At 29.9% G+C, this 26,316-nt stretch overlaps 2 protein-coding genes across 2 annotated transcripts; one reads left to right on the forward strand and one right to left on the reverse strand.

The window, feature by feature from the left end:
- Positions 1-5,415: 5,415 nt before the first annotated feature.
- LOC129312082 (casparian strip membrane protein 1-like) lies at positions 5,416-7,584 on the reverse strand. Its single transcript, XM_054954648.1, has 3 exons — positions 7,246-7,584; positions 6,985-7,108; positions 5,416-5,866 (listed from the first exon to the last, which is right to left on the reverse strand). Exons 1-3 carry the CDS (start codon positions 7,470-7,472, stop codon positions 5,645-5,647), a joined length of 573 nt encoding a protein of 190 aa, XP_054810623.1. The 5' UTR covers positions 7,473-7,584; the 3' UTR covers positions 5,416-5,644.
- A 12,853-nt stretch (positions 7,585-20,437) lies between these two features.
- Positions 20,438-24,848, forward strand: LOC129311555 (uncharacterized). The gene is made up of 7 exons (XM_054953896.1): positions 20,438-20,584; positions 22,516-22,672; positions 23,158-23,220; positions 23,354-23,401; positions 23,510-23,563; positions 24,228-24,291; positions 24,380-24,848. The coding sequence occupies exons 2-7, from the start codon at positions 22,526-22,528 to the stop codon at positions 24,466-24,468; spliced, it is 465 nt and encodes a 154-aa protein (XP_054809871.1). The 5' UTR covers positions 20,438-20,584; positions 22,516-22,525; the 3' UTR covers positions 24,469-24,848.
- The last annotated feature ends 1,468 nt before the right edge of the window (positions 24,849-26,316 follow it).

Raw genomic sequence — 26,316 nt, forward strand, 5'->3', positions numbered from 1 at the left:
CTTGTTTTTACAAAAATTAGTAAAATTGTGAATGGTTTTTAACGTGAAACCAAAAATAATTTAATCAAGCAAGTACGTATAAATAAAATTTACTTTAATCCGAAGAACAAAAGTCTCCAATTACTTCTTTAATCAAAGAGTATTAATTACCACATAACATAAAATGACGATTCCTTCCATCCCTATATATCTTTATGTATAAAGAGTGTGTTCTAAAAACTTATTGTGTCTTTAAATATAAGGGGTGGCATGTCATAAAATTTCAAGTAATTGGTTAGTTTTGCTCTCATTGTCTTAAAAAGAAAAATAATAACTGTATGTTTTGCCCATCATTATAATATTAATTATGAAAAATTGTTGTGGTTTTAATTATTTGTTGTCAATTAAATGACAAATTTTTAATAGTATGCAAGATTTTGTTAAATTTAATCACCTTATGTAAGGTGGCTCGTGCGGATTTAACTAGTTTATTTCTAACCAAAAGAGCTAGAGTATTGAGCAGGGTATAAAGAAAAATTAAAATAAGGTGTTAGTCATATACTTTTGTATTTGAAACTTGAATATAAGTGTTTAGAGTTGTGTTTTACTTACTCACTTAACAATTGTATGATTAATTACATTACATACATTATGTCATTTTAGATTTGATTACTAGAACATTTGTATCTCCTTCTTTGTTGTTAACAATTTTTCAAGGAAAGACGTTGGCTAAAGAAATACTTGAGATTATGCTGTGCGGATCACCACTTAATTAGTAGGGTCTTTTCAGTATTTTATGTATACATTGCCAACCTTAGTACATTTATTTTGTACTATGAGCATATAACTCTTTACTTTTGATAAAAGTCTATATTCATGGTCATATTTTGAAATGATTGAATGATTAACAATGAGTTTGAAGTACAAAATTTGCTTATGCCAATTCATATATTGCTTTTGCTATATCAACTATGTTGGGTGAGAGTAGCTGTAACCTAATTATAAAAGTTTTAATTATATTTATAAATGTGCATATGTAGGTTTCTTTTTTGGAATGTGTGTAGTAGTAGTCAAGTGGCATGCACATTGACTATGGCTTTGGTTTGGTTGGTGAAGTATAAAATTGTTGAAAAATAATTATTTGTTCCTAAATAAGAATATGTGGATAAAATTCTTATTTAAAAGAATTTTTGCACCAAACCAAAACTATTTGTTAGATTATTTTTTAATTAAGTTTTACATAAACAATTAAATCACTCAAATTAGATATGTGTATGAAAAGTTATACCTAATTAAAGTTAAATTTTACCGCTCATACTATCACTGCATTGATATATTGTGTGCTGTGACCCACACGTGTTGTGGGCTGTGGTGCACGACACAAGAGAATACCATAATATATGATTCTTATCAAAAGAATGTCCCCTAAACATGGTTTTTTAAAAAAATAAAAACATCAATTTGTTTGCGTTCATTTTGTAATGATGATTTTAAAATGATTGAGGGCTACAATTGGCAAATGCCGTACCATAAATCAATAATTGAAACCAAACGAAAAGGAGCTTTCTAAGTTAGTTATTGGTAATTGTTAATAGGCTAAGAAGGTTGGCACGCGTTGCTTATCCAAAAGGATGGCGCAAGCACTGATGAAAGCAACCACTAAGCCGTGTGAAAAGAAATTGTAATAGTTCTCTAATTCATAATATAAACAAACTTTTTAAAAAAATTTACATGTTAATAAAGTTTTTTTTCATAAACTATATATTATTTTTTTTTACTCCTAATCCAATTATCAATACATTTCATAATAAATGAGAGATAAATTTATATAAAAATTTATATTAATAAATTCAATAAAAAATAAATTTTTTATACATATTATGTTACTTAAATTTCCAATTAAAATTAAATTTAAAACTCTTTATATTTTGGATCAAAGTGAATTATATATATATATATACTCCTTTGGTTCAATATATATATGACATTTTTAATTAAATCTTATATTACAATAAAATAGTTACCTACTTTCAAACTAACCCTATCTTTTTATATTTATCCCTATTAAATATCCTACAATAAATATAAAGTCATTCATTAATAGGGACACTTTTTAAAAAAATAATTATATCTCAAAAAATTAAAAATACCTTATATTTTTAAATATTTAAATTTTTAAAAAATATTTTATATTTTTAAATGAAAGGAGTATATAATAACATTGCAAATTATGTGCTGCCAAATGGATTGGCGAAAGCATGCCTCATTGTTTTTTTTTTAAGGCAAGAACACCTCAATGTTTTCAAAAATGTTAATTAATAAAATTTAAATTACAATATTTTTAAATATTAACAATAAAAAACATAGAAAGTCAAATTAATCAATAACTCCCAACTATCTTTTACATAAATTTTAATTTTCCAATTAATTAGTATATCTAAAAATTTTCAAATTAGTTTGAGAGATTAAAAATATCAAAAGTCAAGGCATGTGTATTAGCTAATTTCACAAAGGAACTTATTTATATATATATATATATATATATGCAGTTGACAAAATATGATCATAAAATAGAAACATGACAAAACTTAAACTCTGAGGCTAATTAAACTAACCAATTAGCTAGTGATCTTTGTGGTCTGTGAATTAAATGCGCCTTCATCCCAATGGGCTTAAATTGAAATATGCAAACATTTCAGCAGAAGAATGGTAGAGCTTGCTATTAAAATTAAATTAAGAAAAGGAAACGCATACAATATAATAATACATTGAATATCCTCAAACTTAAAAAAGTCCAACTCCAACTAAAGCACGCGGAAGGGAAATTAATTAATAATTAATTATATATAAGACATACACCGTGTACATGACGTGTTTAGGAGTCTTCGTGCGTTAGCCGTTGTGCACGGGATTATTAAACTGTATGAGAATTCTGAGGATGACCTTTCAGAATATAATAATATGTATGAATATTTATCCCATTGTTAAATTTGCTTTATTTAGGAAAGCACATAATTAATACTCCCTCCATCCAAAATTATATAAGATTTTTTTAAATAAAACCTCACATATTAATAAACCTCATTAAATACACTTAACAAAAGTAAAAATATAAATTTTTAAAAATATTCATAATTTAATATATTAAAGAGATAATGAATGAAATTAATTATATAGAGAGAAAGTGTAATATTAAAATTAATGTATTTAATAAAATATTAATTTATTCAAAATATCTTATATTTTTAGATAAAAAAATTCCTTTAAAAGTGGTCAACAATTTGGAACGGAAGGAGTATAAATGAAACATATGGATATGAGGGACAAACTAATTAAATTGTGTGTAAACCACAACATATGATTTGGTTGTTACATCAAATGGAGATAGTTTTCAATCCCAACGTGTAATCCCATTCTTAATAGAAGACAAATTTAACCAATTTTCTATTTATTAAGGAATGATATTTATTTCTTTAATTTTTTTTAAAAACATAATTTTCTAATTTTATCTTGCAATTAATAATCACAACAAACTACTCCTTTTGTCCCTATATGTAAAAGGTTTTCTAAAACTTTTTTTTGTTCATAAATGTAAGAGGTTGTAAGTATATTTTTAATGAATGGACTATTATACTTTTATTAAATTGAAAAGAGAGAAAAATAAGTACTTTCATTAATTTAATTTAAAAGAAGAGATTATTTTTTATTTACAATAATTAGGAGAAAAATTAAACTGTTGCTTTGCTTTTAATTAGAAAATTAACTTTTATTACTTTGCGTGATTTAGTAAAAAATATTTTATATATAAGGACGAAGGAAATACAATATAGAACATTTTGTAGAAGCTTTGCCTGGTTCAAATTCAAAGTATAAGACATTGGATAACTTTTATAATTCTTTTTCAACTATACCCTACTTTCTTTATTACTCTTTTTGAAAAAAGTGATGTATTAAAATTTTAATTATCATTATCAAAGCACTTATATAGGATATTTAATGAGAATAAAATAAGAAACATGTAAATATTTTTAAGAAATTAAAGTTTCAACTAACATTTTTTTAAGCCTTAAATTAGTTACTAATATTCTATATTTTGATCTAGAGAGGGTACATTGTTGTCTACAAATTAAATGATAATAAATAAACGAGGGATAAAATTGAAAAAATAGTAATTGTTCTAACTTTGCCTTATATTAGGAAGGGTTAATGAGCAAATGAACTCTTACTCGAAAATCACTTTGAATCATGAACTCTTAAAATATGTAAAATAAATTCTAAACGTTTAAATTTATAGCAAAATAAATCCTAATTGTTAACTTTTTAACATTGTTACTGTCCATGCAGATACTATAACAATCAGGGTTAAATTTGTGAAAAAATAAATCTTAAAAAGTACCTGCATGAATAGTAATGGTATTAAAAAGTTAACGATCTGGGTTTATTTTGCTATAAATTCAAAAGTTTAGGATTTATTTTATATATTTTAAGAGTTTAGAGTCCATGATGATTTTTGAACAATAGTTCAGGGTCCTATTTATTCATTAACCCTAACAGAAACTATTTTTTTTAAGTTTTTCTTATATTAAAAACTAGAGAGAGCGCATACATATTAATTTGTAAAAAATTAGAATGCATGATTAAGATGAAGGCCAAGATTGGTACTTTATTTTTACGTACGTGTTTGGATTCACGGTGTAAAGTGTCTACAAAACATATGATTTGGTTGTTTTTAATATAAAACCAATACGCTAATTTGACTTTAATTTGGGGATTTTTTTTATATGGGTGAAGTTAACACAATTTGATCATAGACTAGAAACATGATGAAACTTTTAAAAGAGTATAAGTAAACTTGCCATTAATTAAGTTATATTATTGATCTGTGAATTAAAAAATATAAATACATCCGCATCCAAATGTTTTGGTGCTTAATGATGCTCATTGCTGCAGTAATATCTTGACTGTCTAAATTTATTTTGGATGGTTTAAATTTAATTTTTTCTATTTTGTAATTTCTAAATGATAAAGTAATTTATTAAAGAAAAACTGTTAGTAGGAGATTACCTTTATTTTAAATTTAGATTCATTAAAATTATTCTTTACCAAAAATATAAAAATAAAATAATATTAAATCTAGAACATTTAATTTTAATTTGGAGATTCTAGAAGGTGATGAGCGAGGAAACAGTTTCCCATCCGAATGGGCTTCAATTAAAATATGGGTTAAAGATTATCTTTGATCCTTTCTAATTTTATATAAAGTTTTTTTTAATTTTAATATTATTAGTTTTAAATTATTATTTTTTTGCATTGTTATTTTAAAGAATTAAATTTAATATGTTAACATTTAAAATTATTTTTTTAATATTTAAAAGTTTAATGTAGGATTTTTTGTAATTGTATTAGAATTAAAAATCTAAAAAAACACTTTATAAATTTAAGGAATCAAAATAAAAACTCGTATAAAATTAGAGGAATAAAAATACACTTCAGCCATATGCAAACAATCCCAATGATAGTGTTTTCTATGAAATGAAAAAGCAGAAAACCCATATAATAAACAATATATTGGAGCCTCAAAGTCCAACCAAAGCACACACACGATGGAAATTAGTTAACAAATTATCACACAGTTCTCCTCGTCGTCGTCGACGTCGTCAAAGTTTCAGGCATGAATTCGGGAGATGGAAACAGCAGAAATGAGGATGAGAATGATCAATACAATCACAGCAATGAAAGAGCCGATAAGCGTCCCAGAAATGCGCTGGCAGAAGCTGTTGTATTGTTGGCAGATTGGGAACCAATTCGTGCTCGGATTTCCGTGGTGTGCCGTCTCCACGATCGCCGCCGCAGCTGCGGCTGCTGACGTTAGAAACCCCATGGCCACCTGCACAAACCTTAGCTTACTAATTTGCATAACTCAATTAGTCAATATCAATTGGCCCAAAAAAAAAAAAGTCAATATCATCAAGTCACAACCAACACACACACACACACACACACCCTCCTCTTGTATGTTTAGTCCATGGGTCATTTAACTCATTTCAAATTTAGTGCAAAAGCTAAAACCTATGGTTTAATTTAACTTTCAAATCAAAAATTTAAGGGAAAATGATATTTGTAGATCAAAGAAGAATACTAATTAAATATAAATAGGGACTTTGAATATAATTTTGAAATACTGATTAGAACTTTGATCCTTTTATTTGATCATATTTTAATCACACAAAATATTTTATCTTTAGGAAAAGACCAAGGTCTTGGATAGTAAATTGCAAAATGTCATCTTACCAAATTTTAACTTTGTATATATAACTATAGCGTACAATTATATTCCTTTATTGCTTATTGTAGGTCTTAATTTTAATTTGGAGCCATAGAGATGCCATATATTAAAGTCCATAAACCGACGAGATATATATATATATATATAGGAATGTTTGATAATTATATGTCTATTATCAAAATTTTAAATATGATTCTTTTCTGGGTATTTTTCTTGGTATATTGTATTTTACTGGACACACACCTCCTTTTGCCGTTTTCACTTTAGACTATTCAAAGTGAAAATCTGTGAGCTTTTCAGCATACTATACTAGATGACATATTAGCGGAACAGTAATATTTTATGTTTGGAATGCATCAAATACAGATTCAGAGTGGATTACAACTTTTAGACCCTAAACTTTTCTTTAACCATTTATTTAGTTACTATAAATAACTTTAATTTAATACAACTCAATCACCGTGGTTTATTGAGTTAAAAAATTAGAAGGAATAAATTGTATGAAGCCAATAAATTGTAAAGACTGAATGGTTTTGAGTTAAAAAAAAATATAAGAACTTTGTTGTTATGACTCAAGGTTCAAAAGCTAAATCAATTACTAAAAAAATTTAAAGATCAAAAATTATATTTTCGAAGAGTGTTTTTCATAACGAAATATATGGACCTCTCATTCTTTTTATTAAAAACATTTTTTCTGTATATCAAACATGCGTGCTTACCGCGTCGAGGAAGAGCAAGAGAATCCTGCTCTTAACAGCAGTGGGTCTGGCTATGTGGAAGATAGAGAAGACAATAGAAAGAACAAGATAGCCACACACAATAGAGTTTCCAAGAACAAAAAACCTGCAATATAATATCAAATGGAAACATATATAAATCAACCTTAGCTTGTCAGTGATGATGCATACATACATACACGCATGTAAATAAGAGAGGTAAGGTTTAAGGTGATGAAGAAGATGAGAGAAAGACATATATACACGAAGGTGGGAAGATCGTTAAACTTGGCCCTGAAGTGAAGGAACTGAGTGACAAAGGGAAGCCTCTGGTGAGAAGTAGCCATAGCCACGGCACTACCAAATGTTGCAGTGATTGCAGCGATTCTGAGAATCAAGTCCATCACTGACAGCCCTCGATTCATCATTTTTGTTGATGCTTTTCCCTTTGAAACTTCCCCAGCTTGAACTGTGCTTGTGCTTCCCTTCATTCTCTCTCTCTCTCTTTCTCTGTCAAATTTCACCCACCCTTTTTGGCGTAGCTGTATGATGATCACGAGGTGATATGTAAATCTCTGATGTCTGATCGATGTTTCTGTACGATCAAACTATAACTATTTATAGCGCTCATCAAGATGACCAATAGTGATGCGCATTTGGATTTCATAAGGAAGAAGAAGAGCAAACAATTCGTTGAAGGTGGATTAGGTTGTCAAGATCAGAGTGGTTTGTTTTATGAGGAAAATGACACTTGAGGACATTTCAAGAGCATTAATGAATTCTTCACATTTTTAAATTAATGTCAGTTTGCCAAGGTCCTTGAGATGAATTAAGATTTTTTTTTATGTCGATCAAAATGCACTTTTTTTCAAAACTTTTTCAGCAATTTTTATTATCACTTAGAGTTTGATTGTTTTATTGTTCATCTTATAATTTTTTTCAGCATGCACTCAGTTTTAATTTTTTTCAATGTTCAACAAAACTTTTCACTATATAAAAAAACTTCCAACTGAGTTGCTCGTTTTCTTTTTTTCTTTTTAAACAAAAAAAGACTTTAAGTTCCCCCAGGCTCTTTGATCCTTATTTAAAATTTCTTGATTTGGTGGTTCTTGAGTGTGATCATTATTAGTTTGAGCATCAGGTAAAGGTCCTCAAGCGTTCTGCAGTCGTTGACCGTGAGAAGGCCACGTGTAACTTAGTAATTGGCAGGCTTCCAAGTTGGGGGTGTATGACCGTAAATGGCAAGCAAATAACAAACCTCGGACTGTGCGCAAATGTGGAAGGAACAAAAGTGGATCGACATCATCCTTCCTGCTCCAATAGCTGCATTCTATCCAAATGCCTATAGTTAATTTTTTGGTTAATTATCTAATTTGGTTACTTTTGGGGGAAGGGGGGTTGGGAATATGCAAGAAAATGTGTGCTATATATGTTATAATTTTTAAAAAAAAATTGCCCAAAAATCCCTCACTAACAAATTTACTTTTCTAAGGTATCTGAAATCTATAGAAGGACCAAGCTCCTTCGATATTAATATTTGAGAACAGTAAATGATTTAAATGTCCTTAAAAGACGAAGGTCCTTTGGTGTCAATATTTGAGAGCTTTAAAAGACCAAGGTTCTTCAGTGTCAATATTTGAGAATGTTAAATTTCTTTATGGAAAAACATGTACACTATAATATCATATAATTATACTACTCACTTAACCATTTTAATCAAGCAATACCATGGTAATTAAGCATGGGCTATATAAGTCTACCATATAAAATAGAAAATTCTTTTATTCAAAATGGAATACTAAGTTTTACAAATTTAAGAATAAAAGATTGAAGTTGAAATAGTTTCAAGTTAGAGTTATAAAATGTACGAAAATATGAGATACTAATTAAACTTAAAAATATTTGTATAAAAGGGGTAAAACTTTAAAATGTTATTTTCTAGCATTATGACCCATCTGCCATAGCCAAAGTTCAGTGTACTACAACCAAGTGCTCTCTGTGCCATTCATTGAGACACAAACATCATACGTCGCAACGCATTGTACAAAATTTAACAACATTGTGCTTTCCTGTGACAGATTCAACGGCTAATTTTTGACGCACCACTAATCTTTGTCCAGTACCCAATTGATGTGATTTAAGTATTTGTAAAAAACTCATTCAGTAAAAGAACTAATAGTATTAGTTTTATTTTTAAATTATTTCATACTAAGAAGTTGAACACCTAAGTACAAACTAATCATATTTTACACAATAAAAGGTGTCCAAACCCCATACCAAGTACTTGAAGCTCAAACAATCACCTAGGCCAAACTTAAAGGACCTAGGACTATCTGTGTAACACACTGCAATACACAAAAACATTCTAGATCTCATTTTCACTCCACAACCCTATATCCATCAAAAAACAAGGGGGAGGTCAACATCATTCAAATTATCTAAATATACTTTACAACTTTCAAAACAACTTCTAATATACTTGCATTGATACTTTGGCCCTAATTAAACATGATTAACTCACACAACTTAGCTTAAGGCACAAAGTACTAATAATAAACTAAGAATGTATGCATTGGTGCGAGTAACCAAAATAATCATCTTAGTTGGCAATATCAATGTTAATTACACATAAATCAAAATAAGCATGAGGCATTACAATAGGAAAACTAGTTCTTAAGCCTCGAGAGTCTTTCCTTTGTTTTAGCTGGAACTAATACCTATAAAATGTTAAACAAGAGGTGAGTATAGTCACTTAGTAATCAAGGTAGTCTCAGTCATGCTCATACAAGTCAAATAACAATAAGCATGCAAAGTGGGCAATCATAAAACTATTCAACATACATCATCATCAATCACATTATAGTGTAATGCATGATCATCCATATCTTCAAACCTCCATCACTACTAATTGAATCCATAGGCTACACAATAACTAGGAGCTAAATGTGATTGAGTTAGTCTAAGCTCCCCAATTATAAGGGGTGACCAGACTAAAAGGCCCCACACTTATTTTCGGACCATGAATTCCCCATCTCAAATACAATGGTATCACATAACCCCATTACTAACTTCGTTAGTTAGGGTTTAAGGGTAAGCCCTATTACCACCTTCGCTAGATAGGGGTAAGGGTATTACATAAAACCAAACATCGAGAGCTTGTGGTGTTGTTGTGGTCCATATGGACACAAATCACTACTCCCCTAAGGCATACTCTCGCTATCAATATGATCATGCTAAATTATCACATGCTAAATCACATAGTATATCACAATGTCATCATCATCGTACTCATATTCATCAACATTTACCAAATTCAAAAATTAAAATCCTTATTTTCATATTTTGCGATTACATTAATGTACAAAGTCTTGCATATTTTTGAAAATAAAACAACATACATATATTTTGATATATTAAAATATATTGACAAAGTTCACAACCACCTATAATTAATTAACAAGCAATAACACGAAATAAATTCTTTTGATTATATCAAACATTTGAGAACTCAAAGGTCATCCTTAACTATCACTTGCTTCCAAGCTAATTTTAGGCTCCCTGGTACTTTATGAGATTAGCCTACAATTTACATTAACCAATACCATTGAGAATCAACAAAATCAACACTTTTAACTTCTAATTTCACACTTTAACAATCAACTTTTCTAATCACAACCTCAATCTCACAATTCATAAGTTTATTAACTCTTATTAACTTCAATTAGCTCCCATAACTCTTTAGATCAAAACCTTGTAAAAACTTTTAAATTAGATGTAAAATATTTAAACAACTCCTGTTGGTTCCATTTAGATCATTGAGTTCAGGCCTATAGTCCTAAGTTTGAAAATCATCATCATACAACCCCAAATTTAGCTCAACTTTTATCAAAATAATAATAATAATAATAATAATAATAATAATAATAATAATAATAATAATAATAATAATAATAATAATAAAAAATTTATGATGCCTTTAGATGTTGTAATCCTACTTACGAGGGGTGATGTGTTGACTCCACCGCACCTTCACCATCTTTGCTGGACTTGTATGACTATTTTTAATTCAGATTTTATTTCATTAGACACAGTGAAAGGGTTTCCCCCTTTGTGCCATCCAACACGGCAAGTGATACCTGTGCTGCGACGGATAGAGCAATTTGGGCTATGTCCAAATTGCACTTGTTTGATGTATGTTTGTGATAATTTCCTTTGCCATGCTTCTATGCCTCTTTTATGATGTTTTAAACTCTTGTTTGAGCTTAAATACTTTTGAAAAATGATTTCAGGATCCCAAATCTTATTATTTTTAAAATTCAACCCTTGTCTCATGATGACCTAAAATAAGGATTTACTTAATCCTGGTTGTTGTGATAGTGTAATGTAGTGCATTATAGTAATATCAAGGTGGATATTACACAAAACACTTTCGAACTCATTCCATTGGCCATTCCAAACCATCCTTAAACTAATCAATGTTCAATTTTTTACTTATTTAATCTTGATTAGTCCATTTAATCTAAGGATTGAAAATCCAGGATGTTACATGCACTTATGAAAGATATTTGCATATCATCAGTGATGTATTGCACCTAAGAACATATGCTACCTTATGACAGAGTTTTACATTTGACGGGTACAATATTGCATATTCCTAAAGGATCTTGTATGTGGATGAAGAAAATGTGCACCAATGAAAGAAAGTTGCATACAACAAAAGAAACTATCATTTCATGGAAGATTTATTGCGCCTAGTGAAATATGCAACATCATGACAGTATTTTGGACCCAACGGTAGCTTCCTTGGATATATGGAAGAAATATGCATATTTGGGCCGGAGAGTGTTGCATATTACAAGAAAACCTTTTTCATGATATCAAGTATGCATATTCAAATATATATTTAATTTTTTGGACAATGTTCATCTATATTCAAATATATTTTCAATTTTCATGAAAATGCAATTGGATATTTTGAATATTTCTTTTTTTTCCATAATAATGGTTTTGGATATTTGAATATATCTTTAGTTTTTATGAAAATGTAACTAGATGTTTTGATAGATGTACATCCCTAGAAGATTAAGTATGGACATTTTGCTAATGTAACTATCCAACATTATTATATTCTTCTAAAGGACCTAAGAGTCCTTACACAAATTCTAGATACCTTGGAGCAATAAATTTGTTGATGAGGGATTTTTGAGCAATTGTCCCTTAAAATCAAAGAAAAATAAAAGTGAGAACATGAGCCAAAATAAAAAGAAGATGAAATGAATATAGTAAGATTTGAAATATGAAAGAGACATATTATATGTGTGTGTATTTCAAATGGTATAAAACAAAAATTAAAACAGTAAGATTGGAAAATCCTTGGGCACTGGGATTGACAGATGGGAGAATCAAATTAACTTATCCTTATAATATTTTGATTTTGAGTCTTAGATATGTGGCTATGTTAATTAAAAATGTTAACGATATCTTTGATACACTCATGAGATCATCATTAGTAACATCCTGGGTTTTCCAAGATAGCAAATGAATCGGGGAAAAAAAAAGGAAGCTACAAGAGTCAAATTGTAAGTTATTTAGTTGGGGACATTATTTTTGTTTCAGTCCGTGTTTCGTTTGGTTTTAGGTCTAATGAAATTTAATTTGGATGGTGGAATTATAATCATAACTATACATGGGAAGGTAGTCAAATTAGCAGGGAGGGTTTGTGAAGTTGGTGGAGGACAGTAAGACTTAATTAGAAACTTCGAAGAAAATAATTAGAGAACCAAAGCTGCGTCTACTTATGAGACTATTAATTATAAAACATCGAAAGCTCTTTGTGCGTCAACCTAGCTAAAATATTAGCGGGAGTGATTAGTAACTTGATTAGTTAAATTAATTGGAAAAATATACCTGTAGGTTCTTATAATTTCATCTATTATATATATTGACCCTGAAGATTAAAATTAATAATGAATTATTAAGTTTTGCAAAATAAAAATACTCTTGGAGTTTGCTGAAAATTTAATTTAATACTTTTAGTCAAAATTAAAAAAAATTGATTTAATCAACTGTATATTATTTTTTTATGAAAATTTTACACACATAAACAATATTTGGCCTAATTATATCAATTTTGAGTTATCAAAATTTTGTAATTAATTCTAAAGTCATATAATCTTTTAATAAAAAATTATAAAAAGTTCTTAATTTTCTTTTTCAAATGAAAAAATGTAAGGATTTTAATTTTTAGGATTAAAAAATTTAATTGATTAAACTATAAGGATTCAATTAAAATAAAATAAATTATAAAATCTTAATTTAAAATTGAGTGAAATAACCTGCACACATGTTTTCTCTAATTAATTTGTATTATTACGTATCAACATGTCCCAGCTTTCGTACAATACAATAACTGCAACAATCGTGTGTAAGACGTGTGGATGGATATACAGGGTTCATCAACCAGAGATGATGATGATGATTTTATTATTATATTACAAATAGTAAAGATATATGGTGCGTTACACCAAAGAGCACTGATGATGATTGAGGGAATGATTGTGGTTTTGGTGTGTCTTCTTCTCCTGTCATTAATAAAATAAAATATTTCAATTATTATGCTTCTTCCACCTTATAGTTCATCCCACCTCCATTTCAATATATAATAAATTAAAATGTTTTTGGAATAAATTGGGAAGATTGATAAAATTTATCAAATATAGTTAAAAAATTTTAATTTTTAAAAAAATTCTAGAAATGCCTTTCATTTAACCCTGACATCAAATTAACTCACAATAAATGAAGGATATTTAAAATAAATAAATAATTAACCATTGTTTTTTTTTTCCCATTACATCTTATATTATGAAACATCAAGCTATTCCTTACACGTACGATCTTATGAATCAAAACGCACGGGGTATATATTGCAAAGCCTCTTCCTTTCTAGTAAATGTACGTGTATATACACCGTGTAACCAATTAAAATCTAAAAACTGACGTACAATTAATATTATTCTTTTCCAATTTTTTTAACTTTGGCTAAATATTTAACTTCTCTAAAATATTTTAAATTTCTTTAAAAAAAAACTTGAGTACTAATTCTGTACTCGTGTGTTAAGATCTACGTGCAAAATTGAATTATTTTAAGCCAATTTATGAAATCAAGCTCCTGTTCATTTTTACTTTCAACAATGAACTGTGACCAGAACGTTACAGATTACATTATTTGGAGAAAATATCGGATAAATTCAGAATAATTAAAAAGAAAAAACGTGCGCAAGGATCAAAAATGAATATAAGAGGGAATTGCAAAAAATTCTTAAATTTTAGGGAAAAAGACTACTTTTGACCTTTATATTTTACTTAAATTTTGTCATTAATTCCTGCACTTTTTTCAATGTTGCAGGTCTTTATACTTTTCTCCATTTATAACATTGGCATCTATAGTTTTAGAAGAATGTTGATGTGACACTAATAGGATTAATATTGTTGACATATACATTAACACTGTTAAATTTATACTAATGTATAGAATGAATGCTGAGTTAAACTTTGTAATGAGCAAAATAAATTTAAAAAGCTATATCAAATAAAAAAAGGCTAACATGGGGTTCCAAAAAAACTCTCAACTTGAAATATCTCAAAAAATATTTAAAATTTATTTTAAACTTAATTTTTAAACTTTAAGACTGGTGATTTTTTTTTAAAAAATTGAGTCCTCTATATTTATTAAATATCCCAAAAGTATATTTTACATTTTTATAGTATAAAAATAAATAATTTTAATTAATTTTTTTATAAGTTCAGACTTATTTAGGCTAGCTTGAATAAGCCTAACTCACTCGAATTGCTAGCTCAAGTTGGAACGAGATTAGGTTGAGAGCTTCAGGTTCTCTCATTGCCCTTTTCTTTTAACTATTCAAGCTCCAGATTTGGGTCAATTCGATTCAGGATATCTCAAATAAGCTCCAACTTGTAAAAAATTTTGAATATCCAAATCCGGCCATAACATCTTCAGGCTCACACAAGCCATCCTGATTACCCAAATTACATTTTTTAAAATTTTGTTCAAAATTAATTTCTACTTTAAAATTAATCATTTTAATATTATAAAATTAATTGTTTTAATTACTCAATGAAAGGGTCAAAACGTTGCAACCCTTAGGATGTTTAAGTGTGCTAGGTGTGCTAGAGGAGTATATCTTCAAAAGAGTAAGTTGTAATTGAATGATTGAAATGAGTTCCCAAGATATTTTACCACAATTTTCCTTAGAGAATCAAGCAACTTATGAGAATGATAGTAATGGGTGCGCCGCAAATGAAAGTGGAGATTGATAGCATTAATTGAAAAGGGTAATATAACAAGGTGCCTTGTGAATATGGAGAGACAATCAAATTTGAAAAACTAGCCAAAAGAGTTGAGTTTGCATAGAGAAAGTAAGTCATCCTAGGTGAGATTCAAGATGATACAAGGTCAAGATTTTGAGTAATTGTGTTCGAAAAGTCTAGTGTAAATTTGGCAGAGCGTCGAAAGATTGACTTATGCACTTGTTGCCTATTTACAACAAATGGCAACAACACAGTCCTTTTTGAAATTGAGGTTGGTGCCAATAGGAATAGATAACCGTCTATGCTTATAATTGCTTAGAGGGAGTTCCATCACGTGAAGTGGTGGGTGCTAGAGTGTCGAGAATCTCAGATGGTGGGAGGAGTAGGTGTGACTTTGTCAAACCTTTCCTCAAAAGCCACTCACTTGTCCCAACCCAATTGGACCATAACTGGCCTGAGTTCCACCCTCTCTGGTTTGGGCTTTAGAATCTTTTATAATTGGGCCTAACGCTCTAGTTTTGGTTCAAACACAAGTATTAAATTTTAAATATTTTTGATATATTTTATAAATATTTTAAGTTGAGAGTTTTTTTAACTCTAGCTCAACCTTTTTTTTAATTTGATGTAGCTTTTTAATTTTTTAATTTATTTTGCTTATTAAAAAGTCTAACTCAACATCTATTTAATACATCAACACAAACTTAATGATGTTAGTGAACACATAAGCAATCTTAACATTGTTTGTACCACATCAAAGTTCCTAAAATTACAGGGACCAACGTTGTGCATAGAAAAAAGTATATGAACCTGGAATATAAAAAAAAAAAGTACAAAAAATTATAATAAAACTCAAACAAATTAAAGTATAAGGATGTAAAAAAGTGTTTTCTCTAAATTTTAAGACTTGATTGTAATAAAGTAAAGTTGAGGAGAATAGTAAAAGTAGAATTTCAAAAAATGTATAGGTAAAAAAATACCTTGAGCATTGGAATTGAAAAATATAAGGCATAAATTTATCAAAGATTAAAGTACATACTTACGGCTATTAAAAAAAGTACATACTTATAGAGTAAAATACACTTACATTTCCTATATTTTATTTTAATTATACATATATTTTATTATATTTTTAAAATACATATGAATCTTTTAAAATTTCATTTGCATTCCTCTAACCATTTAAGTTATATATAAAAATAATTATGTTTAAAAATAATCTAGATTACTAAAAAAAGATGCATATATTTTAAATTTTTTGTCGTGGTTTTTTTAAAATTAAATACATCAATAGCCTAAAACAATATTTTATATTGTCCCTTGGGGACGTGTGATAAAATTGGGAGGAAATAATAATTCATATTTATAGCAAGATGTGCCAAAGGCAAACTAAACAATCCATGAGTGATTTAACAAAGAATGGCGAGCACAGGAAAAAGAAAAGAAGTGGAAATTTAACAAATCAATTTAAGGTATCAACAGAGGCTTTGTTATTCTCATGGTTGACATAGGAGCTGAGTTAAAATTAAATTTTTAAAATCCAGATAATAATGCATCAAAAAAAAGTTCTCTTTCCGGACTATAATATAAGATATCTTCTAAAAGTTTTATTTAGTTCAAAATATAGAACATTGAATAATTTTTATAATTATTTTTCAAACATACCCCTACTTTATTTATTACTCTTTTTAAAAAACACATTAAAATTTTAATTATCATTATCAAAGTATCTATATAAAGTATTTAATGTAAGAAATTAAGGTTTCAAATAAATTTTTTTAAAAATTGTGAATTAGTTACCAATGTCCTATATTTTAGTCTGAAGGAAGTATTCTCCAAATTTGTAAATTGCACTTACTTAGTATATTTGAAGCTGGTTCCATTATAAATGAAGATTTTTCTGCTATGATATTTAAGAAATCACTTGCAGTTATGCAAAACTTTATATATATATATATATATATATATAAAGTTTCTGGATTTCAAAATTGCTCTTCTGTCAGTTTTGTAACGCTTAGAAATAACCAAGATACATAGATATAGATATAGATCTTACCATGGCTCATGCATCTAAAAGTAGAGGAGACAACTTGGCAACTATCTCGAAGAACAAACCTTGAGTACTAGTTGATTCAAGTAACAGCTAATGCACATGGCTCCAAAAGGAAAGAGAGCAGCCAAGCCAGCACATAACTTGTGTGTCTCATGCCGAAACTTGTGCTTTAAAGGTTGTTTAAAGAGGGAATTTAGTTCATGAACAAAGAGATATGAACAATAATGTGACAGCAAAATTCTAGCTTTTAGAAAATGACAATCACTTGACAGTAACTACTTCCACCGTCTCTGGGTCCATTTGGGTAACCAGATCTGATCACTTTAAGGGAATTAGAACCCAATTGACATCAGCACCTTGTCATTTTGATAGCAAATCACATGCACAGTACACCAAGCAACATCATGTGTGACGAATTCTTCACTCATCCACTTGCAGGGAAACATCCAAGTCGCTTAAAAAATGGAACATGAAGCTGAATCCTACACATCCATCTTACTGTTAATGCTTCTGTCAAATGTAAGTATTGTAGATTTGAACTTTAACCAAATTTATATTTTATTATAATTTTTTTATAATGTTATATTTGTTAAACCATATTTATTTAAAATTTCAGTTATTTTAATTTTTTTTTCATTTTTTTACATTTTTATTATTGATACCTTTATTATTTTCGTAACTCCTCCCACCTTTTGTTTTTATTTTTAAAATATAAGTAAACTCACCACTTTCAATCTTTTATTTTTGTTTTAAATTTCTGATTGTTTCTCTTCTATCTTTAAAAGTGCTCTCAAAACTGATAATTTTAAATATATGAATTTTTAAGTGTAAAATTTTAAATTTTAAGTTCAAATTCAACGTCCATTCAAACACTATCTCAAATTATTATACATGGATCTTCTATCCAGTACACATGGAGAGAGACCCAGGTTTGGATAATTTGAAACAGAAACAGGGGAAATGGTAAACGAGGAATGAGGAATTATACTAAAGTGAGGTCATCAATGTCAGTTAGAAAGAAATTCAACTGCGCAGAATGCAAGATAAGTTAGGAAGTTTTTTCACCGTTTAATGGAATCTCTTGAATTATATATACCAATACATTCTTGGGTGGTAATTTTGCAGACGCATTTTATTTTACATAACCAGCTTATAATTTATACTAAAGAAATGACGAAAATCAAAGGGAATAATCTCAAAAGTTTAACATAAACCCATTTGGATTATTAAAACAGAGCAAGAAAACAGAGGGTGACGCTGCGAGAAATAGGAACCGAGCGTGTGATGCAATGGAATGAAGTTATATGGGGATGACATGGGCTGCTCCTGCCCAGGCCTACAAAGTTTCACGAAAAATGCATTTACAATTTGACCAAATAATAAAATTAAATTTATATTTTGTCTCTTTGTTTTATACATAACTATTTGATTTAATTATGTTCAAGCATTATCAAGCACAATTAGAAGTAATTTTTTCAAAGATATTTTCTGCATTCACAAAAATAATAAGGCATGATTGTGATTAGATGACCCTTTTTTTAAAAAGAAAAAAAAATGATCCCTAATCTAACCATTTCTTCGAAGGAGAAAGAGACACATGCTCATGCTAGCATCGACACACGTGTTAAAGTTGGTTTCAAACCATGATCTATATCCAGAAGGGATGGTGACGACGCTACTAAAACAATTAGCTATTGGCAATGTCCTAAATTAACCCTTCGTCGTAAAAAGAAGTGAGACGCCATAATGTCAAGCTCAGATAAGTCTAACATGAGTTAGTGATTCAATAACGGTTAATCTAGAGAGCAAAACAGTCATAATTAAAATAACATAATTTAAATAAAAAAATATTTATTATAAAAATATTTAATCAAATTTAAAATTAATTTTTAATATAAGGTGCAAATATAATAATAATTATAGAATTATAACCACCCAAAAGTCTAACAATAATAAAATATAAATTTTTAAATATTCATTTTATAATTACAATTTACAACCTTTCAATCATTAAAAAATCTAAAACTAATAATCATTAATACTAAAATTATTAATAATGACAATCATAATTCATAAATGCTAAGCAACAATCTGAAAAATGAACAACAGCAAATAATGGATAATTAAAACAATTAAGGTACATTTAACTTAGAAGAATACTGAATCTTCTAAGTTCAAACTTATAATTAAATCCTTCTATTTAAAGTTTGAACTATAGACACTAAAATTTGATTTAATTGCCTTGCCCTCGATTGCCTCGCTTTTTAAATTTTCAAGATGAATTTTTACTTTTTATTCAGTTTTACAATTTTAAAAAAATAAAAATAAAAAAAGTGACCCGACTGACTCAGCAACCCAGTCAAGTTATCCGAGTTGACCCTGGATCAACCGAGTCACATTAGGTCAATAGCTAAACGATTTAGATGAAAATGCAAATTAAAAAAGAGATTGAGTCACATTCACGGGTTGAATGCCAGTCCAATTTGGGTTTCAATACAATGGATAAGCTTATATTATTTGACTATTGAAAGCTTTATTTAATTTTATTTTTTTGATAGTAAGAGCATCTTGTGTTTGAAATTGACAACTCAAACTAATTTGAATCTGAATTGGATCTCAAGTAGTGTAACTCTTCTAAATCTCCATTGCCTTCGCCAAAGATTCAAACGCAAAATGCAATAGTTAAGGAACTAAGATTATTTTATCACTCTTTTTTTCAGTTGCTTAAATATATTTTTTTATCAAAGATAATTTTATTTAAGATACAATTCCAAACTAAATGAGAGCATATCTTCCTGACCGAAATTTTATCACTTATATTCAAAACTTTATTTGTTCCAACATTAAGTGCTACTCCACCTTTTTTTTTTTATTTTCCTTTTTTTTTTTTTTTTTTTTTTGGTTGTTTTAAATCAACGTGGTTTCAGCGTGACTTTGGAAAGTAAGTCCAAGTCCATGATTAAGAATCCAGCCCAAGCTGTCCTTCAAACAGCCACGAGCCCATGACCCGCAACAGAAATCCCACACGCACGCATTTATGTACACACACACACACACACACGTTAGCGCACGCGTGCGTAATAGAGCAGCGCGTTGCGTGCATCTTAGGCATCGTTCTTACAGGACGGTTGTCTGGGCGTGAAGCTGTTTCGTTTCGTAGAGGTGCCTCCCCTTCTCTGCAGTTGGATTCCTTATTTCTCCGTTAGCTTCCCTCATCCGTATCAGGTAGCAACCAACCTTCACCTTTTTGCTTGTGTTTCTTTTTTATTTTTCGTTCTTGAGCAGCTTCATGCTTGCCTGCCCAAATTCTTTTACGTACCTCAGAAACCGTCGGATAAGGACTGTGATTAAGTTTTCTTAGTTGGGTACCCTCAATTATGTTCGAGGCTCCTTCATAAACAATAATTGCTAATTGTTTGAGTAAGTTGTAGTTTGGCAATGGTGCAGCGGAAATTCAAACTGATCTTTAGCTTCGCTGATTAATTTTTCAGTTAAAAAATGAGGGTTTTCTTTGTTTATCATGCTTTGAATCTCTAATTATGCTTCTATCGATGCAATTTGTTTGACGTGATCATGTCATGTGATTGCTTCCTGGCTGACAGTTTTCTGAAGAGACTGTAATGGGTCTGCATCGTGTATTTTCTCCCTAGTACGTTTTTGTTGTAGTGTGTGTGGAACTGCCTTGTTTCAACTCGTGGTTTAAAGAGGCGAAAGCAAAGCACTTTCACCACCAAACCATAAGGTCAACAGGCTCCCCTAGTAGGCTAGTACATTTTTGTTATAGCTGAGTGAAATAAGGATTTCTAAATTGATTGTTTGTTGCTTTTTGTTCAAATTTCTACGAGTCAGGTTTTGCTATGGAAGGTTCCAACTCTCAATAAGTTAATTTGTTTTACCACCAGACCAATTCGAGATTCTACCCCTCTCAATGAAACTAGATGTTTTTTCTACGTGCAATGCATGGGATAGATAATGCCCTTTTTTTTTAAGGAAAAAAAACTGTGTTAATCTTTCTAAAATTTGAACTCTATTTAACTACTTGAATAAACATGGAAAAAAAAATTGCATAGAGACCACTGAAATGTATGAAGAAATATTGAGGGAATAAAAAATAGCTGTGCAGAATTTGAGTGGAATGCACTATTTATGGCTTATAAATGTTGCAATTTCAAAGTGGACCATTCTAGGGTGAAAAGGCTCAACCTTGTGAAAAATTGATCTCTTTAGAAAAGACCTTTAAATCACAATAAACACTATTACCTTGTAGCTAGTGCCTCACAATTTGGTTAACCTTGGCGATTCAAATGTTCTTTGTCTTCCTTTCTATTTCTTTTAGAGGAAGTTCCAAACAAATGAATATCAAGACAAAGTTGGGCTACAATCAAGAAGTTTCTTTCTTATAATATTAACTGGGAATTATATACATTGTCCAAATATGTATTTGCTTTTCTGCTTTCTTGTTTATGTAACTTAGCAACCTTTGTTTCACATATATCATGGAATGATTATACTTATACCTTGTAAAGATCATACTTTAAGCCAGTACCCAGAGTCTGAAATGGTTGCTCCATCAAACTGAACTATCTGAACTGATTAGGGGTGCATGCATAACAACGTAATTTATGTACTGATTTTGTCTGAATAAACCTATGGGCTTGGGCCATACTATGCCAGCATCCAGAGTCTGATATCATTCTTCCATTGAACTGAACTGATTACAAGTACATATATAGACAAGATAATCGTGTACCGTGACCATGTTTGAACAGATCTATGGGCCCATCCTGTGGTCCAATCTACCATACTTATATACTGACACTGTAAGCCTAAAAGAAGGAAATGCTAAGGATATTACCAATTGGAGTTGCACTCTTCAAATAATCCCAGAAACTGTTGATTAAAGGATTTGTTTGTTATAACTTGTAGAAAGTACTGAATTTTTAAGTGTTTGAGTAATGCGCATTCAGTAATATGTACAAATGAATTGTATAATTTCCTCTCTGGTGTCATGTTATTCAAAGAATAAGTTTGTCTCCCTTCTGTACAATTCATGTAAACTTTTGCATCATTTTGGAAGATAAAAAACATTAATTTTTTCATTGATGGTTACTGTCATCAAACCTTTTTGTTCACTGTTGCTGTTGCTGTCTGAGCAGAGAGCAAGCAATGTCAGAAACCAATGTTGAGGATGTCAAGAAACAGGAGATGGCTGATATTACAACTACAGATCAAATTGATTGTGACAATCCTGTAGATGATCTGAAAGATTCTGATAAAAATAATGACAACTCCATGCCCTCATCCCAGCAGGAGGTAATGTCTTGTGTGGTTTCTTTATCTAGTTGGATGCAAGTGACATGAGCTCGAAATTTGATGATGTGATGTTGATAATAGTAGATCAATCGAATTTGAGCTCTATGGCTTCATTTCTGGTACATTATAATCTTATACACATAATGGCTATTGATAAACTCATAAAAGCACCTAATAATTTTTTTTTTTTTTCAAAATTTATGGAACTATTCTCTGCTCATCCCCTCTCAAGTCTCTTTTACTGGAGCTTTTTTTTTTTTTTTTTTAGGGATCTACCTTTCAGTTTTAGAAACGACTACTTCTAAATTTGTATAAATCTTTATTTCCAAAGTGGGTTTGGTTATTGGTGAAACCACTTGAAAGCTTTAGAAACCAGTATATCTAGGTGATTGTAAGCGGTTTTTGCCATCGTACTTGTTGGTCTCATATTGTGGGTATAAATTAATTATGATGCAGCATCTTTTATTACTAGTTTCTTTCTGCAGGAAGAAGTTATCAAGAAAAAGTATGGAGGGATTTTACCAAAGAAGCCTCCCCTAATATCCAAGGTTACTTTCTTCTTTTCCTCCAGTCTTGGCTCACATGTGCTCTTACCACTTATCCTATTACTCTCCATTATCTATGTATTTGAGTAAAAATGTCCCTCATAAACTGAATCTTCATAATTTAAATTTTTGGCAGGACCATGAACGTGCTTTTTTTGATTCTGCTGATTGGGCTTTAGGAAAGGTACTCATAGCTCGTGTATATCGTTATATAGTTGAAAGGCTTAGCATGGTTTTGTTTTGGTGCTTGATATCTTTGCCTCTTGGTCTTTCTCTCTGATTCCTTGAACAGCAAGGAGCACAAAAGCCTAAAGGACCACTTGAAGCACTGCGTCCAAAATTGCAGGTTTTCTTACAGCCCTTTCCTTCTGTCCTTTACCCTTTCTAATGGTCCAGCTTCTCGTCCCTCTTCCTTTTTGAATACAATCAGATGACCAAGGATCACCAGCAAGAATTGAACCAAACACCCTTTTGAATTAGGCTCATTTTCCTGTGCGTTGCATGGCTTTGAAGTGAGATAGACGGTTCATGACTTAAGGATAATGTGACTTCATGTAGATTAAATAGAATATATAGATGTATAGATGCTTTATTCATCAACTTGTGGTTAATTTTATCACATTTAACCAAACAACTTTTGAATGATCTTCCATGACAACCTTTTCATCCTTCAAACAGAGCCTTTAAAAAGGCACAACAGGTCGTAATATGATGCTAAAGGTTTAGCTAGAGATGTGGGTAGTGAGCAAGCCTTTTTAGATGTCTATAACATAATATCCTTAGCCTTGTATGAAACAGGTTAACCATTTTGTGTCTAACTCCGCCCTTAAATTTGTGATAAAGCTTTTTTATAGAAAATGTTGGAAGGGATCAGCATGAGCAACTTTTGGCCCATCACATGACTAGAAACTGATCAACTGCTATATTGTAGCCTCTATGAATAATTTATTTGTGTCTTGACATTCGTTTGGTCTGTTTCTGTTCCCTTTCATTTTCACTGTGATCATCAGCCCACACCAAATCAGCAAGTTCGTTCAAGGCGCTCTGCTTATGCTCCAGCCGACGACAATGAAGGTATGTCCTTGCAAGAGTCAATGAATTGTGCACAAAAAAAAAAAGGAAAAAATAATTACCATGTTGAAATACCTTTGTTTTCTGACAGTTGATGGTGGCAATAATGATGCTTCTCCGGAGGACCAGAGTGCCACTGAAGAAGTTGTCAATGACAACAATACTACTGCCCAAAACTAGAGCCGTGGGAATATTGGAGATAGATTAGATTTGACAAAATGGGGCTTTTTTTTTATGTGAATATAAAAGCATCTGATCATCATGAATAGGGTTTGCTTGTGCTCATAACAGGAATAGGGAATTTTGAAGCGGCTATGACCATGATGGATCATATGTACACTTCCTTACTGTAGGATTGCATGACTTGATAAGATTTGCTCATATGATGGAATCATAAATCCATGAAGATAAAACTTGAGTTGATCATGCTCACTGGATAGTGATTGGCAGAGTTTGGATGCCCTTTCTAGCAATAGATGAAGTTGGGCCTAACGGGTGAAACTATGTCCATTCTTTTTTTTAACAAATAAGAAAAAAAACATAATTATTGATCCTTATAATTTTATCATGTTTTGTTATTGATTCTTGTACTTTTTTTTTCATGTTTTAAAGTTCCTCTAGTTTTGTATGTTGGTAACATTAGTCTCTATATTTTTAAATATTTTTAGAGAGACGATGATGTGATGCTAATAGTGTTAAATTATATGATTGTCACCAATAATGTTATATCTTGTGCAGAATGTTAAAATAAAGATGAGGTGACGATCTAATAAGTAAATTAAAAAAAGGAAGGATGAAAGCTTAAACGACAGAAGCACCATACATAGAACCTAAAGGCCATTTAATTTGGTTAAAAGAAATTGAACAAGGCATATGATGCATGAAAGGTAAAAGACTTGCAATCATCGATTCATTTTGATTTAAACATGTCAGTATCTCCATTGACACATGAAAAAAGCTAATATTACATGTAAAAAAAAATTAGAGGAACTTGAAAAAAAAAAAAAATAGGGAGAATGACATTTCGCAATAAGGGCCTATTAGTTTGTATAGGATATTGTTTTGTAAAAATATGTATTTGTTATTATTAAAAGATGAATCTTGTTAAATTTTTAAGGAAACCCCAACAAAAAATACAAGTTGATGGGCTTTATTATGATCTTAATAGGCTTTAAATGTCATTCTTAAAAACAAAAAAAAAATACAAAAACCAATAATGAAACAAGATAAAACTACAAAGATTAATAGTTGTATCTAAATACATACAAGGAAATGTTCACTACTATGAATAAGTGCCTCTAATAGTTTCTCCCTTCGTTTTAATTTATAAGACAGTTTTGAAAAAAATTTAACATTCCAAAATACAAGACATCTTAACAAAAATAAATTTAATTAATAATATTTGTTCAATATTACCTATAATATCCTCCTTCTCAAATTTATGATTAACTCTAGGACTCCCTAATTAAGGGATTAGCTCAAGGTAAAAGACATATTTATCATGTTTGCAAATAAGTTGTAAAGATGAGATCTCAAGTTTTTAAAACTAAAACCACTTTAAAAGGTTTCGTAATTTGACAAATTATAGTTAATAATTATGCAAAAGCATGAGATCATTTTAACTGTGCATTTTCTTAGAAGTCAAAAATAATGCAATTCTATAGTTTTTAGGGGCATGCACCATAGTTTGTTGGACACGCACCATGGCTTGTTCACCTCTATGCCATGCGTCACGGCTCGTTGCACAATGCGCCATTGCACATTGCACGTTCCATGACAACAAAATTATGCTATCGATTTGATAGGTTTTGGGGAAACTTTCGATGTGCCCCGTTCTCTTGTCTAATATCTGATTAATGTGAATTAGGCGTCTGAAGAAAGCTTTTTTTGAGCTTTAAATAATGATTTGGATTTCACACTCAAATTATTACTCAATCAAAAATTGAATACTCATTTCAAAACTTGCACTTTTTCATCATTTTTCACAAAACAAAGTGTCCAAAACATATCCCTCAAGCCAAAAGCCAT

The sequence above is a fragment of the Prosopis cineraria genome, unplaced genomic scaffold (assembly GCF_029017545.1).
Source record: "Prosopis cineraria cultivar Desert tree isolate PC_DT_omini unplaced genomic scaffold, ASM2901754v1 PC5, whole genome shotgun sequence".
In the NCBI taxonomy this organism is placed as follows: Eukaryota; Viridiplantae; Streptophyta; class Magnoliopsida; order Fabales; family Fabaceae; genus Prosopis; species Prosopis cineraria.